This window comes from Passer montanus, unplaced genomic scaffold, assembly GCF_014805655.1.
Source record: "Passer montanus isolate IOZ18808 unplaced genomic scaffold, ASM1480565v1 scaffold30, whole genome shotgun sequence".
Lineage (NCBI taxonomy): Eukaryota > Metazoa > Chordata > Aves > Passeriformes > Passeridae > Passer > Passer montanus.
The window spans coordinates 1,798,253-1,819,057 of NW_024367708.1; the positions used below are offsets into that span (position 1 = coordinate 1,798,253).

Here is a 20,805-nt window from a genome sequence, read left to right on the forward strand (position 1 = left end):
TTCATACTCAATAATGCATTGCAAAATGTGCAGTCCTCATTCACTCTAGAGATCATCAACATTACTTAGATACTTCTCAGACTGTGAACATCAATATTAAAATGATAAAAATATACTAGAACACCTAAAGTACCTTACATAAGTAACAGCTTGGAAGATTTTTTCAAAGCCTAACATTAAAAGGCACAGAAAAGAAGCCTTAATTAAACTGATTAGATGGGCTATTGCTGTCAGCTATCAAAAATCAAAAAAAAAAAAAAATTAAAAATCCAAAGGTCTTCCATATTCTAATATCAGCTGGTAAAGAAAATAACTTTCTCTATTTTTGAAAACCTAGAACAAGAATAGGAAATAAATATTTCACACATTTTTAAAAAATCTCTTGAAGTATTGAACCTAGCTGAAAAAAATTTGTCTGACAAAGATAATTCTTAGGCAAAGGCTGAGATTTCCATAAACTTTTTCAGAAATTATCTTGAAAGCTTAGAACTTTCTTCCTGTTTAGTTACTTTAGTACTTGCTTTCTGGTAATAAACATCTTCCTTCCTGAAATACATTTCCCTAATATCTGTAGCTCTTAAGGTACCAGCTTTTACAATGTGATGTATAGAATAATATACCTTCCCTCAAAAACTGACTTGATCATGAAGTATTACATATATATTGTCCTTGGATTTAAATAAATCAGTACAGTGCAACTCTTTATTTTAAAATGAAATACAATGAAATAAAATATTAGGCTTGACAGTTTCTGCTAAAACATTGCATTCAGGACCAATACAAAAGGAGATATACCAAAGCTGAGCTAAAGACATATGTGAATGTTTAGTCTCACACTTTGTTCCATTGCCTGAGTCTGCATTGGTAAGGTCCAACCATTATTTCTTTTTGTAAAAAGAATTTATAAATAGCTATATTCACATAGATTTCTAGTGTTGGGTACTAAATAGAATGGAATATAATATTTCAGTTGGAGAGGACCTACAGTGATCATCTAGCTCAACTGTGAATCCCATTGATTACTGTGTTCACTTTAAATTACTTGGCTTCAACTGTGTCTAATGCCTTTCTTTTACTGAAAATTTCCTTCAAATTTCTTGTGGTAATAAATTAATTTATAATCACTGCATTCTCTATAATTAGAAAAGAGACCGATATCTAGGAGGTTTTAATCTAGATCAATTTTATACTACACTAATAGAGATTCAATAAAGTTTATTCAGAATATTTTATGCTAGAAAAATTAAAGCAAGCCCATTATCTCTGGCATGCCTACACTGAAGGTAACATATCTTACTATTAAGGCTAAAAATTCAAACACCCAGTAGGTAGTTAGAAAATGCAATTTTAAATTTATAATCTGACACAGGAACTCCAGTTTCCAGGAAATTTTATTCTGATCTAGCTTAAAGGAAGTGACAAAAAGTGTGTAGTTTTGGGAAAAGCTCTATATTACAAAGGAAATAACATCATACTGTAAATTTATATTTTAAACAGTTGAACAAATTCAATTAAATATGTAATAGGATGCAACTAAATTTAAATTGCATTTATTGCTTTCAACCTTTAAAACACTAGAAAGTTCTGAGCTTCTACATGGAGTTTTCTGGTATTAGTTTTGAAGAGACTCTCCTCAAAAATACGTATAGTGGACAAATTCTACAGTCCTTTATTTCCCACAAAAATCCAGTGTGTAAACTGAGAGATGAGACCGCATTTCTGGGAAAAAAAAAAAAAGTACACATCTGAACAGACTATGACTCTTCCTTAATGGAGGGATTTAGAAATCAAAGCATTGAACTCTGGTTCTTCTCTGACTCCTGACCTGATAGTGGACAGCAGACAGCATCTGCCGGACTCATTTTCTGAGATATCCACATGGTACTCAAAAGGAGATTGTTACTTTCCCTGGCTTATTGGGTTGGACTCCAGAAGGAAGTGTTAAACAAGACTTTCAGGAGGATGTCTGGAGAAGGGTACTGTTCAGTAGGTCCAGCTGTGAGCCATTAATTGCCCTAAAAGGCAGTAACTAACCACTCACTTGTCTGAGTAAAGATAAGATGAATGGCCTTATTATAAACTTCAGCTGAAAAATTCTCTCTTCCCCCTGTCAGATGCTACCACACAGTTTTAGTTCACTACAGGCATTACTTCAACTTTGCACCAGTGTGACAATATTGAAAAGAATGGAAACACACTTGGATACATTTGCAATACTGCACTTCTTAAGAGCCCTGCAGGAGTTCAGTCCATTGAATTCAGTCAGCAGGGCCCAAAAACACCTATCTTAAATTAAATGCTTATTTTATTTATTGCAGTGGATCTGATATCTTACCACCCATGGTTTGTCAGGTACCCAAATCTCCCACAAGTACTTCGACATATCTCCAAAATTCAGTGCCTAAAAAGCAATAATATTTCAATAAAAAAGATGTGTCATTCTTACTACTGATTCAGATCACCCACCTCCCCAAATGGCCCAAAATTGGTACTGTAGAAAGAAAAATGTGAGTAAATTTCTAGGGAAGACAGATAAATAACTTTTTATGAGGGTTCACAAACTTCATAGCTTAGTGTTACCAAACATATGGGTGGTAACATTTAAAATGCTACATCAAACATCAGTGTGGTTTCTGAAAGCCTATTGTTGAACATTTTGTTGTACTCAGGCAACAGATTTTCAGATGAGTTTTTATTGTTTTGTTTAGTGAGCTACCAAGATGTCTCATAATAAGAAACTTTTCTCCTTTTTTAGTTTAATGCACTATTAAGCTTTTTATTAAGATATTATTAATCAGCCTTGAGACTCAAAAAAGCAAAACCAGCAGATCTTTGAAACTGCAGTTAAAACTGTGTTTAATGTGGGAGCATTAATGGATGTTCATTCTCTGTTACGAACTGCTGAATATAAATAGCACAGTGTACTACTTCAGGTTTCCTCCTGAGTATAATACTCACACACCCCAAAATATCATGTCTCCAAGGACTAGAGTCATAAAGACTGTGTGTATATGACTGTAAGAGAACAGTGAAGGGAAAGTTCAGTAGGTTACTAAGTTTGCAGAACCTTTAAATTTGCCTATTCTGATAGGAACTGATGCTGTTATTTAAGCCAACAATAGAAAACTACCAGGATAGTTCTGAGCTATCTAAGCCAAAACAACACAGGCATTTGGAAGGACAGTCAGAAAGTCAGCTACCAACACAGAACCAGGCCTTTGCACTGTTCTATTTTATTTGAGAAAAGAAAGTTTCCCAGAGGAAGAACATTACATTAAGAGTAATGTTTTCAGAAAGTTGGACAATTTCAAATCCTTTCTCTGTAGAGTAATATGCCCAAATTGCAAACAAGCACTCTGTGCCCCATATTCAGAAAGAACATTAGTATTCTGTACAGAATGGTTTGTTCACTCCTTTACCACTCTATAGTGAGCAAAATCCTCAGAACACTTTACATCAAATAGAACTTTTACTTGCAATGGAAAACACATGTCTCTTCCAAAGTACTCCCAACAGGTACCTTGGATATCTCACAAAAGTTCTGTGTTCTTGGAGAATTGTATCACAGTTCTGAAAGCTTTTTCAAGAACTCCCCTTGAAAGCAGAAAGTCATCCTAAGATTTTATCTACCAAAAGTATTCTTCTCTCATATCTGAAGTCACAATTCCAACTAAATTCAGGAAGTCCCTTCTTGTCATTTAAAATTTTAACTGGGGAAAAACAAAAAACACAAAAGAACCCAACCCAAAACCCCCAAAATTAAAATGGTTTACACAACCAGAAATGTTAATTGGTCTTACACAAGCAGAAATATTACTCAGTCTTACACTCTGCATGAAAAGGCACTTATATAATGCATGGAGATTAATAGGGAGAGTTTAATGATAAGGTAAAGCCAACTGGGAATGCCTCATTCTAAAATCTGCCTGTACCTTCTGTGATGTTTTACATATGACTGTTTTCCTCATTTACAGGAGTACAAACGAAGAGCAATTCACCCAAAGGCAATGGAATTAAACAGGTTAAAAGGCAAAGAAGGGGTCCCTGTGGACCAAGCTCTCTCTTAGAATGCAATTGACCAGTTTGATCCACTTTGATAAAGTTACGAGTTTTTGAAAGCATACTCCCTATTACCTAATACCTCCCTACTTTTTAGAAAGTCACCTTTACAGAACTGTCACCTTTGCAGAAATAATAAGTAGTTTCCTGAAAATAATTGGAAAGGAGTTACAAGACAAATTTCTATCACAAATAATGAATGTCTCTCCTACACCCTTAGCTAGTTGAAAGCTTAGGGAGACCATCAAAATAAAACAGAAATGAGAAGGATTAAAATCTCATTCACATAACAATTTGCAGATTGAAAAGACAAATTCATGGCATCATAAAGTACAATGCCTTTTTTCTACAAAAAAAGCAGGCTACAGCGACATCAGAAGTGAAATATGTCTCTCTCACTTTCCCATGCTTTTGGGAATGGTTGAGATCATTACATATTGCAGGGACAGAAAAGAGAACCAGAGAAGCAACAGATTCATAATATCCCCATCCATTTTACAACTTCCCTGTGTGAACCAACACCTCATAGAAAGCTGTACAGAAAGCAATCCCCTGCTCTCAGTCTTCCAGTGGCAATTCCAATCACAATTAAACTTGGACCACACTCTTCAAACAAATAAATTACAGCTCGAGGCTGAGCAAAAAAAAGGCTTTGATATAGAGGAGAGGAAAAAAAAACAGTAAAATAAATCTTATTTTTAAGTATTATGAAGAATGAAGTTCTAACAGGAGATGAGTCCCTTTTCCCTGAGGTCAGGTAGCACAATTGTTCATGACTCACATGCATTTAAAATATAGGGTTAGGTTCACAAGGTCTTGAGAATATATGGCTTCCCTAATGATGCCTTGTGAAGGCTGACCTAGAAGAGAGGCTAGATGGAGTTAAAGAATAAAGCAGGTATTTATTAAAAGGCCTCAGTGGATCAGTACAAGAGCCCAGCCAGGGCTACATCCAAGATGAACCCAAAATGGTTGCAAAATGGATGATTGGTCACAAGGTCCCTCACATTTATAAGTTCTGGTCCATTAGCATATTGGAGATAATTGTCCAGTTATAGCTTCAGGTTATGAAGTCCCATCCTTCTTATTTTTCTCCCTTCAGTCCACATTGTTTATGCTCTTGGGCCTGAGGTTTGAGTTGGTTGTCCTTGGTCCCAAGCTAGGAAAGGAATTGATTTGTCTACCTACTCTGTGAAGAGAGCTTACCATCCCGTAATATGAAGCTCAGAAATATGCACTAAAGCAGTACAGAATCTGAAAAATATAAATGCTAAAACCTAACACATCATTAAAAGGTGTTCAAAAGTCAACATAAATTAAGATATTATAAAACATGCAAGATTTGTTTCTGTAAAACTTAGTACAGTTTTATCTTTTTTTTTTCTAACTGTTTCTCTGTATCATGAGCTGACATCAGCAAAATCTTTCAACCAAAATGCACACTTGCTTTTTATTTCATTTATCATCCCACCTTTACAAACAAAATGTTATGGGAATACCTTGAGCTAAACAGTTTGGATGGAAGAGGGAAATGACAAAGTCAGCATCAAAGATGAGATTGCAATCCAACAGCAAGGAAGATAACAGAAAAAAACTTGCCAATTGCTTTTTCCCAATAAAATGAACAGATAGAAGCAGAGACCTCTAAGAGTAATGAAAACAACCTACTGTGTCATCATTTTATGCAAGAAAGGGAGAGAGAAGATTAGCCTAAAACTCCTACAATAATATGGATTTTTTCAGCTGACAAAAGCAGTACTATATAAAATCTTTTCTGTGCTTTATTTCTAATTACCTTCTATCCTTTAATGAACAAGAAAGCACTTGATCTTGAAAGTCCTTGTGCAGTCAAAACTCCCACTAAAATTAATGGGACGTTTTTTCCAGCCTAAGAGCTCTGAGATCAGTCCTCATACTTAGCTCTTTCTAAGCTACTTCCATTAATCAAACTTCTTAGGCTTTTTCCTCTCCTTTTCCACTAGGATCATATATTAAAACATACAGACACTAGAAATCATAACCTTGCCTCAGGAAGAAAGCCTGCTGCACTTTGTTATCCTCAAAAACCAGCTCAATTTCACAAGTAAAACACCGATTCTGAAGAACCTTGATTACCTGGACACCTAATACTTAATTTTGGCCTCTTTCAACAGTTCTGACAGATGTTGTGACAGTGCCTTAGGAAGTTAAGCTGCCTAAATTACACAATTGCCTTTGGAAGTCAAGCTGTCAGAATTACACAATTGAAATGCACATACACAAACTTTATAATCAGACAAACCTTACTGAAACTAATAGAAAAAAACATAAGGGACTAAACAGTCCTGTGTCTCACCCCCAGTAAAACAGGAGTTTAGAGACTATGGCTCAATGCCTGTTTCTCCTATTGAGGCTCACACAACCTGAAACATGTATCTGATATATCTAAGGGGAATAAAATTAAATCTTTACTTGTATGCCTCAATAAACCACTTCATTTGGCAGACTTCATTTTACAACAAAATCTAACAAAAAAATCCACATTCAAAGGAAGTTATTCTTATTATGGCTTTGATACAGCAGCATCAATAGCCCACCCCTCTGTTTTTTCCCACTGAAATAGAATAGGAAGTTCCTGCATGAAAATAAAGATAAGATACGCTGTAATCTGTCTAATGATGTGGTACTAACGTTGTCCTAAGAAAAACTATGACACTTATTTATGGCTGATCATTAATAGGTCTTAGTAAGGATAATCTCCTTTGGTTTTTCGTTGTTTTTTTGGTTTTTTTTTTAACTTTTCAACGGCACAGTAATGCGTATATAAATGGGAAAATTGTCAATTAGCAAGGATAATCTCCTTTGGTTTTTCGGTTTTTTTTGTTTTTTTTTTTTTAACTTTTCAACGGCACAGTAATGCGTATATAAATGGGAAAATTGTCAAGACACCATGGTGTTTAATTGTTCATTTAGGGAGCCTGAGAGTGACTGGACTGAACCAGCATACAATCTAGGAATGATACAATTCTTTATGGATTCTTACATGGAATTACATCTTCCTGCGAGGATGCTGTAATATGTGTGAAGATTCTATAATATTGCATTCATTTATGAGAAATTTAAGCATAATGAACTTCTGATCTTTTAATTATATTAAAGAAATAAAATATCCAGTAGATAACAGAAAGAAGGAGAAATTTTCCAAGGATGATAAAGAGATTTGCACTTTTATTAATACACACGTATAAAGTACCTTCACAGTAAACACTTTGTTGAAGAAGCAGCACCAGATTAAATCACTGGGTTCTCTTCTTTGCCAGCTGGCCAGGCTTAAATTTACTTCAGTGCTCTTTTGCCTACAGCTCATCTTTATGTTTAAATGCTGTAATTTACAGTACTTGAAAACACGCAGAAAAATATTAAATAAATTTTACCTACTGGTGATGGTTTATGCTCAACATGGAAGAGGAAAAAAGCAACAGAAAGAAAAAGCGGCAACTATATAATTTACAAAGATAAGAAATTTTGCATATTTTCAAAAATGAAACCAACATAAAAACCTACACAGAAGCAGTCACTTCCTAAATGATTAAAACCTTAAAAGGCAATTTATTTTTTTTAAGAATTAAGAATAACTAAAGTAAGAATATGCCAGTGTTAGAACTAAAAGGTTCACAAGATGTGCAATTAATTTCCTGTGTGAGCAATTAAGTATGTTTTTAGAAAGACAAATGAACATTTTGTCAGATAAAGAACTGAAGTACATTTTTCACTGCCTTTTTCCTTTTTTTCTTTTAAACCCAGTCAAGAAACTACCTATGCTGGTTTTAGCAATGAAAACAGTACACAGAAAATCTAGCAGCACAAATGTTTTGGAGATGACAGAGAAATTCTACCTCATCAGAAGAAAGCAAAAAGAGGTTTCATAAATCAGTTTTGATCCCAGAAGCATGTGCATTCCCCCACACATTTCTGTGTTTTCAATGCTTTATACTATCAAAAATCTTACTGAGAAGAATCACATCTCTTAATCACCATTGCTTCACAGACCTATATCCCCAGCCTTTATCCCAGGTTCCTTTTAAAAATTAAGTCTGATACTTGACCAGTGATGGTTAAAATGAGATGTAAGAAGGAATTAACACTGCAAAGACAGTGCAAACATAAGATCAAGTTCACCTTTCATATTTTACAGTCAATTCATTGCTCTCTTCTACTTATTGTCTATGTAATGTCTAATTAATGCTGATCTCCTGATGTGAGACCACTTGACAGATGTAAAACTTTATCACATGTGAGGTACTGAATATATAATTTCTGCAGAAGCCTTCTTTTATTTTGAGCAGACATGCAGACATCTAGATGCAATCCATGCATAAGGACAACATAATCCAATTAATAACTAAATATCTCTTGATATTTCTAGTAGAGTGTAGATCTTTATGGCTGAAGTGGATCTGGACTGACTGTTAATGATGACAGTTTAAAACTGGTCTCAGCCATAAAATATTATCATCCTACAAATATCAAATTATTGTGGTTGTTTGCTTCTCCAGTGTTGCCTAAATTATCATCTGTGAAGTCTTCCACCCTCGTCTTAAGGGCAAAGGAAAGACAGGGTAAATAAGACAAAGAATAATGTGTGGTTCTTGAGAAAGAGATGACCACTATTTAGGTTTATGTGGGTTACCTCTACATGAAATAAATTGGTGGTTTAAATTTAGCTCAATGTAGATGTGATTTATCAATGAAGAAATACAAGTAAACTAGTTACTGGTAACTCTACAGTCAAAAAGATCTAAGATGCAAACCACTACATGACCAACAATGATTGACTCTGCACTGCTGTTCACTGCACTGCACCTGTTCTGTGGATACAATTTGGAAAAAGTGGATTATAAGGGGTTATGTATCACCTCTCATGTCTGTGAAACTTTCATTAGGTGAAAGAAAGTGCAGTAAGGTCAGTTGTATGAGCACACCCCCAGCAACATTCAGGGGGCAGATTGGCTTCCTCTTTTTCTCTCAGAGGCAGTTTATTATGATGCAAAGGACAACCCTTTACATCTCAGAAGACTCTGGTATGGTGGAAAGACTTATAGTAGAGAAAAGCTACATTTTACTGAAATCCCAAAAGTGGATGTGCTTCCACTTTGAAATTGGCACTATATTTCAATATACTCTTTATTTATTTTTTTTTCTGCAGTTTAATGCTATGACTCCAATCCGATGAAGACTATAAGCTCAAATCCATGCTGGGAATAAACATATACATTGAGACTGTCTGGTAAAGATTTGCACAGGCAACACATCAATTCTCTTCTATGAAGAAGGGAGCAGCAGCCCTCTCACTTAGGAAGAGGAATACAGGTAATTACTACTGCCATTCAAAAGAAGTGTAACCTTCTGACAACTGAAAGAAGGAAATCAGAAGGAGATTAACATGATCAGTTTATTTTTCTCACTATACAGAATAGTGATAAAGTAGTCCCAATGAAGACCTCCAGGATATCAAAGAAACAAAGCAGTGCTTGAAACTTCAGAAGCTACCTTGATTACAATGCCTAGGATACACTGACTGAGCTCACTGTCATTAGCTTTCCCTCTCACAAGTTGTAAAAATAAAGTTTGTCAAGATTTAAATAAAGAACCTACATTGTTACAGACATTCTTATTAATTTCTTCATATACCTTGTTTCTATAAAGACTCATCTTAATTTTTTCTTTCATCTGAATGACATAGATATTATCCCAGTTCTTACACTGATGCTAGTACTGGAGGGAGAGGAAGGGGATATGCTGAGGTTTAACCCATTACATATATAATAATACAATTAACAGATTTGCTTGACTAATGAGTTTAAAGGCTCATTCATACCCTAAGCTGTCTTATCTGTCATCCATTACTTCCACATAGAGAAAAAAATAAATAACCCTTTCACTTTTGTGCTTCTTCATAAACGTGACTTATCATTTTAAACAAAACGTATAATCTTCAAGCTCTTTGAAATTTTTCTGATTCTACAAAAGCCAGACCTAAACTGAAGACAGAAGTCAATAAAATAATGCTGTCATTGCAGCAATTTGCATAGCAAAAATGTTTCACTCACATTAAACAAGAAGAAGAAAAACATTTTTCAACAAGATAATGCCAAACTGAACTCAAAGGTCTAAAATCTTGGCTTGTTATACCATCCCACACTAATCCTTTCATTGCCAGCAGTTGATTTATATCAGTGAGTATTACAATATAATGTAATTAGTAATGGTAATATTACCACAAATAGTATAAACAACTCTGTTCCACTGCCTTTAGATTATTTTTGTAACCATGTTAATAACGTACCATCAAGCATCAATACAAATCCTTGACAGATTCTTGAAAAAAGATTATGCATGTCTAAGCAATTTTCTCATACACAGGTTTTCTTTAGGAAACATGTTGTCACTATTCCATTAGCTCAGGAAGGGGGGTATGCATAAAAGAATCTCTGCTAAAGAAGTCTGACTGCTAGCCAGGAAAGCATATGTTCAATAGTCTGTATTTACTACTGGCTGGGTTAGGGTTGTAGGTAGCACAGTACCAAATGAATTTCATCTTTAAAAGATGTCTAGCAGTGCAGTGAATGAACCCTTTGAATGGCACAAATCTCACTTTAAAAGTATTTCAACCAGGACTGTTGGAAAGAAAACAAAGTAGATTAACAGATATGTAGAGCAGACATCTTAGGTCTGAGCCAGAGCCTCTGAAGACCACTAGAATTTGGATGGTATTCTGAACTAGGCACCTTCTTGGAGCAATTAAAAAAAAAAATTCTCATGCATCAGCCAAAAAAAAAAAGCAAAAAAAAAAAAAAGCAAAGAAACAAAACAACAACCAAAAAACCCCACGAACAAAAATAGCATGCTACCAAACCTAAGCCTAAAATTAAATGAATGCATTTTTGCTGAATGTCCTACTATAATTTAAGGTACATAACTCTCCACAGTCAAATGCTACATAAATGGCAAAGATAAAAACAGAGTCTGTAACTCAGCATTATATATGATCTAGGTATTATATTGAAGCCACTACTTTTGCTATAGATGTAGCCCAGCATAGGCATCTATCATTTTGCTGTCAAAAGGTTCAGCAAGGATCTTATCATCATTTTACAAAGATATTTTCCATATTGTCAGATAGTTTGCTGATTTGATTCTTTCAATTTTGTAGGGAACTATTTGCTTAATAAGATATTTAGAATGCCAACAGGTATCCTTATCACTATGATAAGATACATATGAGCCTAGAGAAAAGTCAGTTTTGTCAGGTTAAATTATACAGAGATGGAAAACAGATTTTTCTCTAATCTCTTTTATCTTTTTTTTTTTTTTTCAAAATGGTATTTTAACTCATTAATGAAAGTAATTTAACTCACTGTTCTTCAACAGTTTCTGTGTCTACAGTCAATATCTTTCATGAAATATTTCAGTCTAAGTGTTTAAAGTTTGTTTACTGCAAGCCAAGATACAATGGAAATGTGGATTTGATTTTAGTTTGTCTCATTGTTTTGTTGGTATTTTTTTGATGAGAATGATAGGTAGTGGTTGTTGTGGTTTCTGGGATTTTCTGTGAAAGCATACACAATCATAAGTATGGCTATTGATGGAAATTTACTTTCATAGGTATACTCACAGTTTATCTGAAGGAAAGTTATGTTACATGATTGTATTAAATATCTTCTATGATGCTTCCACTTATCCATACCTTCACAATCATTTTACTGATACCATAACCTTGAGGAACAAAATCCACCTCTTCTGACTTTTAAACTTTACATTGCTTGAGAAACCAAGAAAATGGAAAAGATGTCTAAGTCAGCCTAAACAGAATCCTTCCTTTGACCCTCAAATAAAGAGAACTTACCACTACATGGTTGGGTCAATCACCTATTTCACCTTTGGGGCTGAGTCAAAATTTTACAGCTGCTTCTCCTGTTTTGATTTCACTTAACACTTTTACATTTGAAGTGGACGATATTTAACAATTAACAGTATTATTCTTAAAAAAAACCAACAATTTTTATTCTTTAATTAAGAGGTCATCACAAAGTCATTCCTTCTGTTGTGAGATACTGCTTAAGAGAAGAGGAAAGAGTCTTGCAAGATCCCCACCATCTAAGGATTCCTTAGGATGTGAAGATTAAAGATCTACTACATCATTCACTTCTATGATAACTGAAATGAAAATACAGAGGCACAAGGTATAAATCCTTCTTTCCCTAGCTGTGCCTAGAACAACCAGGACTGATCAGGAAGATAGAATTCAGTAACTCCGTTTCAGTTTAAGTAGCCAAGATGAGCATCTTCATTACTCCCCAGCTATTGACAAAAATAATTCACTTGATATGTCTATATTAACTCTCAAATCCATCAGGTGTGCAAGTTCTATATTGCATTGGCATTCAGTGTCCTATTAATCTAATATTCCCCAATTATACATCCATCCATCTATCTATCTATCTATCTATCTATCTATCTATCTATCTATCAATCTATCTATCTATCCATCTATCATTATACAGAATCCTCTCATAACCAGATGATAACATAGTAACATATTTGAAGTTTTTAACTCTGAAATCCAGCTTTTAAATAATTTCATAAAATTCTATATTATCCTGAGATGTTATCATATCAATGATTTTAGTATCCATTTTACTGTGATAATTATTTCTGTAAGATTTTGCAAAAGTAGACAGCAGTTAGTGGTATGATGCAATTCCAATATTTAATTACACAGAACATTTTAAACCCTGAATTTAGGAAAATAAAATAATTTAAAAGCCTTCAACTTAAAGCACAAATGGACAGCTTAGTGCCAAAAGAAAATAATTTTATGAAACATAAATGTAACTGTGAAAACCATTGTAAGAAGTTAAATACAGGGAAGGGAAAAGCATAAATTAAGTTTTTGTGGCAAAAATTTTGTCTTGTATGTTTTACTAAAAAGCACTTACTGCAGGAGTATTTCACAAAATTCTTCAATTTGTTACATGGACCCACCAACTAATTGTTTTTACTTGCCAAGAAAATTCTAATCACCTAGTGTAACAGAAATCCTTTTTTTTTCTCTACACAGTTTTTATTTGAATGGGTAGTCACAGCAGTTTATCCTATGTTCCCTCTCTTTTATATTCATGTCTTACTTATTTATTTGTATCTGGATAAGCAGGAGGAAAATCTAAATTCCTGGCCTATGTTTAATTGAGGACTGGAGAAAAACCTCAATAACTCAAAACAAACTGCTTGAAAATTTGAACTGAAGTTCAACATTTAATTGCCTAAGACTTTAAATTCCTCTGTGAGGATGGGATACTAAAGAGGAAGACCCTCTCGCTTCCAAAATTTTCTAGTGTGATTTTCAAGCCAACACAGCAGCACTGTGTAATTTTCTGTGTGCATACTCTATACAGGACTGGTCAGTCTTCTAGAGGGAAAAAATATAAAAAAAGAATAGGCAGTCCTTTGTTTCAGAAAACAGACTCCAAACCAAGATTTACAACAAACAATTCATGCTGGTTCTAGAAAAACCAAGAGATAAGCAAGCATCCCTCAAGCTTTCTCCCAGCTTCTGATGATTTGAAAATCAGCCTGACAGCTATTTAGAAATCCACAACTGTTCTCATTATTTCATATTTATGCAGGGTAATGCTTTAAACAACAGATAAAAATGATCATATGTGCAAAAAGAAATTACCTAAGGATGAACTGTCCTATAGAGGAAACTGTGAGGCTTTAGAGAGTGTTTTTGCTGTTTTGTAATTCTCTCTTTAATAAAGACTAGTGCCTAATGATTCAAACCACACATATTTTCAACTCTTCAATATTATTATTATTTAAGTATCCAATAAGAGGAAAAAAAACCCAAAATCCCCCCAAAAAAACAAAAATCCCTGACCAAAAAAACCAAAACTAAAAAACCCCAAACCAACCAACCAACCAAAAAAAACCCCCACAAAAATCCTCCAAAACCAAACTAAAACCAAACCAAAACAAACAAAAAAACCCAAACTAAAACAAAAAAACCCCACACACGAGTTTGATACAAACAGCAGCAACATATTTATTTAGTATTCTGTCCATAGAGTGATATTCTCACTGTTACAGAGTTCAACAGAAGATGCTACAGAATGTCTTTAGCCGAAAACACTACACTTCCCACTGTGTCTCCCATGACAACCAGGCTTCTCTGAAAACAAACTGTACCACCCTAAGGCATCAAAAGTAGTAGAAACAATTTACATTCTTCCTTCTGTTGGCTTCACCAGAAAAAAAATGAGCTTCAGCACACTGAGAGCTAAAGCAAAGTCTTAGTTTTCCTTTGCAAAGTCCTACATACAAATGAATCAAGAATTGTGTCAGCACACAAACATATACATATATATATATAAAAAGAAAAACAAACCTGGCTATCTAATTTACTTGTTCTGATAGAAATCTTGAGATATCAATAAAACTGACAATGCAAATAACAGAGCAGGATACAAGGGCCTATACCAACAGAATTAAGCAGCTGCCATTTGCTAAACTCCAGAGTTTAGTAAACGTTCCCAAATCCCAATCAAGCCTTTTCATGGTATTTTTTGATTTCTGTAAACTTGCATCAGCATTTACACAATCTCACACTTTGCAGCCCTTACTTTCTTCTCTTTTGCTGGGCACATCTTAAGTCAGTACTTAAATCACATAGCTCACCAGTTATGTCAGTTCCTTGAACTGACTAAAACCTAGACCTGTCTCCCCAAATTATTATTTTTCCCAGAAGAACAGAACAATCACTAGCGTTGACACAAGAGAGGTGGCAAGAACAGACAGCTGGAGGCAGAGAAAAGAGCACGACTTGCCTTTTTGGCAGTTGTGTGGTCAAAACTGGTGCTGCTAGATCAAAGAGAAAGCTAGAATTTTATATGACAGGAGCTGTATTTCATTCCATATTCTTCTCCTGAACTGGAAAAGTATGCGATGAACATGAATTCCCATTAGAACTAGCTTTATTATACAGTCAGCTAACACCAATACTTTTTCAGTATCTGGAACAATGATCTGATGATTTATGGTATTGGAAGCTAAGCTATCATTCCACAAGGGCCACACTGAGAAGCATCTTGACTTTTTAAAACTTAAGGAAACAAGTTCTTTAAAAGACCAAATAGTCACAGAACTAGAACATTTGGTCAGAAACATCTGCCAAAGTATCTGTCACTTTACTGCTCTCTTGGGAGGCATTAAAGAAAAGGTACATCAGGCATCTACCACAATAGAACCTGTAAAAGGTGCCTATACTGCATTTAGAGAAGGAAAGAAAGCTAAAACAAAGTGCTCACAGTAAACTACAACTGCTTGCTCTTTGGATCTACCAGATGAGTTGTAATTTCACATTAACAGGAAAGAAATTACAGAAAGTACAGTGCAAATATGTCTCTGTGAAGAAATAAATTTAATTTAATTAATACTAATACAGATTAAAAACACAAAAAGAAAAAAACCCACCAAAATCATAGCAAAGAGACTTCAGGAGTAAAAGACAATGATTTGTAATATCAGTGGTCCACCCCTGACAATTATTGGAAGTACACCTGGAAAATGTATTTAACTGAAACAGTGCAGATTTAAACTGTTTGTCTTGAATATTTACTGAATAGTATAAAGTAACCACTTCTTCAAACAAGTGTCTGGACTCGGAGACATAATGTAGTCTTTCTTTCCAGAAAGATCAATTTGCAAACAATCTCAGAACTGAACTTTCTGAGTAAATGAGTTTCTCTGAATCTTATTTCAGATTGTACCTGAAAACATATTATACAATACTAGAGATTATTTAGGGGAAGATCTAAAAACTAATTCTTTTCCAGATATATTTCAATCTCATCGTTAGCAATTCTCCCTAATTCATGTCAGCCTTATTATATATATATAATTATTAAAATGATATCTTCATAAATGCCATAATGGCAAACTTTGAATATACCTTAGAAATATTAATCCGTACTCAATAATAAAATATTTGGAAAATAAACTGTTAAAAGAATGCTTTTACATTTCAGAAATCTGCACAGATCTTCACTCTCAACTAAAATAAGCATTTGACTTTTCCAAAAGCATATGTGCAAATAACTTATCAAATTTAGGTCCTCAGAACAGGGTAGCTTGAACATCAGCGGCAGCCTGTGAAGTTAAATTCATTACCTATAAAATCCATACATGAGTTCATGCCTAAGTATGGCATGAACTATGAATATGTCACTCTTCTATAAGTAACTTTTCACTGGAAAAGGCAATATTTTCAAACACTGATAAAGGCAGTATATAAATAGAGTACCTATTTTGTTTTAAAATGCAACATACTGCTTATCTTAAGACATTTCACAATGCAAGGTACTAAAGCATTCACTACTTACTCAGCTTTGTTTTACTGTGAGAGCCCTGAGCTAAACTAAATGCCACCATTTGATGAGCTGAACCAATCTGATCTGAGAGCTTCTGCTGTACAAATGTCCAATTCCCTTTCTCTGATCCCTTCTCTTACTGAAACAGATCTAGTAATCTGTTGTACACTGAAGCTAGCCTCAAAGGAGAAATTCGTTTCTATGGCAGTTCTAGGGAGACTAACACCATTGATAGACATTGCTAAGCCCTCAGATATTCAATCCCTTCCAAGTCAATGAATTTTGAAAGACTTTCTTGTAGCATAGAGTTCACTGTTTGATATTTTGCACTTGAATATGTGCCAACTCACCTTTCAGCCCCATTGGTTGCTGAGGTAAAAACATTTATATGGAATTTATCAATTTTTCTGAAATGGGAAGGTTATTTCTCAGAGTCTAACAACCCAGACACATTGATAGGGCTGCAGGGGTTAGCATTCCTTTCAATTAAAATGCTGTAGCTTTCAAACTGGGTGAGAAATTTGATAATGTAGACAGTACATATAAAGCCTTTAGCTTGCAAATGACTGCGAATGTGCAATCCATCATCTAAAACAAAACCCATAAGAATTGTCCTAGCATGAATGATATCTTTCCCAGAACTATTACCATTGGCATCCTGCACCATTTCACATTGCTACACTGAGAAAATATGAAGTATTCCTGAACTGTTCAGAGAATACAAATGCATTTGGTCTTTGATTAATTGCATTAAAACCACAAATGTGAAGCCTTCACACAGAGAAATGGGTGAATAGGACATTTTTTCCCCTTTTATTTTTGTCTTGTTATAAAAATGCTACTGTTTTCATTTTTAGGAAAGGTGCCAGCAAAGCTGAAATACACTGAAAATATCCAAGTCTTGGCCAGAAGGGAAGTTTTGCCTTGACTGTCACAGGTTCCTATAAAGGATATAGGGGGTAGGAGTGGTGGTCAAGAAAGGACAAAATTGTGAGATTTTCAAGATGATTTTTTACTTATAGTGCTATGCACCACATTTCTTCTACTAGTTTTGTTTTAACCTTTCCCATGATCCCAGTATAACAAGTCCCTTCCTGTCCCAGTGATATTAAACTATTTTTTCAGGTTTTTTTCTCTTCATATTATGTTCTGTCTTTTCAGACATCTTATTGCTTATTGCACCTATGCCAGGCAAGTTTAATCTTACTGCTCTTCCTTGCAAATCACTAAATTCTATTTTGCTAACAGAATGCTTACCCAGAGTGAGTGAAATCTGCTCTAAAATCAGCACCTTGAATTTGGTCTGTGCACATTGGATTATTGAACTATAACAAGAGTCAAAAGGAAACTAAGATTTTAATGTTTGTGACCATTTATCAAATTTCTAAGGGTGACATTTATCTGGCCATACCTATACTGTGAGCCATTTGCAACTGCAGAAGCCCTGAAGTCTGTCCATCTTGTCAGTTAAAGAGAAGCAAACATCTACATAAAATAAGATGGTACAAGTCCTGATGGTATTTTTTTCCCTTTAAACTACAAGTGCAGATGCCAGTATTTCAACAGAAATATGAAAGGCAGGAAAAGCAGGTTTGAATTTACAAAATTCCTCATCATAATCTTTGCAAAGCCATCAAAAAGAGGCACCACATCAGAGAATATCAGCTGTGTTTGGGCAACATCTTTGAAAGAGTTCAAAGTTCAGATGTGAAAATGTCTTTAATCAGATTTTTCTAAGAAATGTTAAAATCAGAGACATATCTTAAAATGTACCAATCTTTGCATATATATGACACAAGATGTATTTTGTAGCATATTTGTCCTAACGAATTATTAATTTTAATGGAGTTGGGGAACAATACACTTCAGACTACTTCAAACTAATCGACTCTGCCTGTCATTTGACTGACACTGAAAATAATAAGGAAATAAAATACAGAACATAAATAGTGAGTTTTCAGAAAATATATATGAGAACAATGAATTAATATTCCAGGCTATTTGATCTATTAGCAGTGTTCAGGTTACTGCAGAATCTCGTGGTTTAAGCCTAGACTGAAATGTTAATTCTATATGCAGGGTGACAACAAACAACCATGGTGGGGATCCAGGAAGAAGCACCAAAAAAAAAATAAATAATAGAGTAACAGAAGAGAACCTACACATGAAGAAATCACATAAATTATATTATCTGTACATGTAAATTTGTGTTGTAGATCCAGTTACTTGAATCCAGAACATCCATCACAATGTCTTTGAAGGAAACACTGTGAGTGTGAAAATTAATTGCTAGGATCAATTTACCTCAATATAAAACAAACAAACAAACAAAAAACAACCAACAACAACAAACCCAAAAACAAACAAAAAAAACCCAGTTATGTAAAGTTCAAATAAAGGAGAATAGCCAACAAAATTAACAGACAAATTAATTAGTATTCACAAAAAAGGGAAAAACTTACAAAAGCTTACGGAAAATATTCGTAAGTTAAATGTATCCCAATCCATACCACCTGACAGGGTTCTCCTGAGGGGGCTGTAAGACTGGGTGGTGTGACTTTAGTCCACCGTCTATAACTTGCATGGCAATTTGATAGATCCCTGATGGATGTAAAAATGCTATCATTACATTGATCCTTTAAAAAGCAGGGAAAAGAGACACAAAGAATACTGGTATAACCCTCAGATCAGGAATCTGCAACACGACAGAGAGCACAATAAAGAAGTTATCAGGAATATACAGCATGGATTTACCAATGCTATGTCATGCAGGACCAACCTGACACCTTTGATTAAATGTCTGGCTACAAAAGACAGTGGATGGAACCTATCTTGGCTTTAGCAAGACTGTAGATATTAAATCTTTCTTCATATGGAAGGTGAGGATACAGGGGCTAGAAAAAAAGGATTGCCAGGTAGAGTGAAGGTTAGTTGTATTGACATGAAACCAAAGCTGTGCACCTGACTAAGAGCTAGTAACAAGAAGATTGTCTCAGTGGGTCACTTGTGGTTCTAAATTGTTTAGTAACTTAATTCACACACTGGATGACAATACAGAGTGCACCCTCAGCAAATTTGAAAGCAGAAACAATATTGGGTAAATGCTTGACCTCACAAGTTGAAGAGATTCAATCCATAAGAAACTGGATAAAATTGAGGACTGGACCAACAGAAAACTTGTGAGACTCTATAAAAAGGAAATGCAAAGTTTTAAGAAACAACCCCATGCAGACTGGAAATAATTGCCCTGTAAAAGGTGTCTGAAGTTTAGGACTTGATGACAAGTAAAACATGCATCTTATGAAAAATAAGGAAATTTGCAGACATTAGGAGCACAGTAGCTGCAAATCACTATCTGCCTTTTCTCAGTGTAATTGAGATTGCATCAGTAGGGATGATGAAAAATTCAGGAGACTGCAGCAGGTAATGTTAAGACTCATGTATTTGTATTATCATATAACTATTATTATTTCATTTACATATATTTATTATCACTGCATTTTCTAAAAAGATGATTATTCAGAAAAGATAAGAATAGGTAACTGATTTTCAGTCACTGCTGCATGACAGACATATGATAACTACACTTAAGGTTATGTTTTGCATCTAAGAAAAATGCTTGTTTTGTCTCTACAGCATTTCCCAACATCTAACAACACTGTCACTATTCTGCAGTGTTCTATTAGACGCTCCAGAACTTGGATCCATAAAGGTAGATGGAAAAAAACTGAAAAATACCTCTTAATCAAACTGGCAAGAATCTTGCAGCCATATACCATAATTTTCATCCCCACAGGTTTGGTTTTTTTGGTTTTTTTTTGGTAGGGGAATATTGAAGGCAAGTGGGTGAAGAAGGGGAACACAATTATAAATAAATTAATGATGACTGACAACTGTTTTAGGACTTGGAAAGCAAAAGCAGTTCTTTTAATCTAGAAATCAGTTTTGTAGAGAGAGAGGCCAATATTTTCTAAATTTTCAGAAAAATTATGGATGGATGACAGCCTGCAAGATTAGGATTTGGTTTGCCATCCGCTGTACTTTTCCCCATAATTTCATATTTCTTTTGCACCACTTACAGTGCTTTGATTGGAAGTGAACAACAACAGCATTTGGAGAGGTAAAATAGCTTCATTTGTCTAGTGCTGAACTGCTTCACGAAGTATTACCTTCTTATAACTGCTCAAATGACACTGGTGAAACTAACAATGAGCATAAGGACAAATGAGCAATTATATTTGCCAGGTAGCTTTAAATATTTTAAAATGGCATATGGGAAATTGCATTCCTACAAAGCACTGCAAACAGGAACAACTGAAATTGTCTTAAAAAATCTAAT

The 20,805-nt window shown here is 34.5% G+C and overlaps 1 protein-coding gene across 5 annotated transcripts in view; it reads right to left on the reverse strand.

The window, feature by feature from the left end:
- Window positions 1–20,805, reverse strand: part of PCDH9 (protocadherin 9) — a 671,353-nt gene that overhangs the window by 372,614 nt on the left and 277,934 nt on the right. For 3 of the 5 annotated variants that reach the window (XM_039714627.1, XM_039714630.1, XM_039714631.1), the window contains exon 3: window positions 2,336–2,401. The exons of the other annotated variants lie outside the window; for them this stretch is intronic. In XM_039714627.1, coding sequence (XP_039570561.1) covers window positions 2,336–2,401 — 66 coding nt within the window. The remainder of the gene's footprint in view (window positions 1–2,335; window positions 2,402–20,805) is intronic. 5 annotated transcript variants of the gene reach the window in all.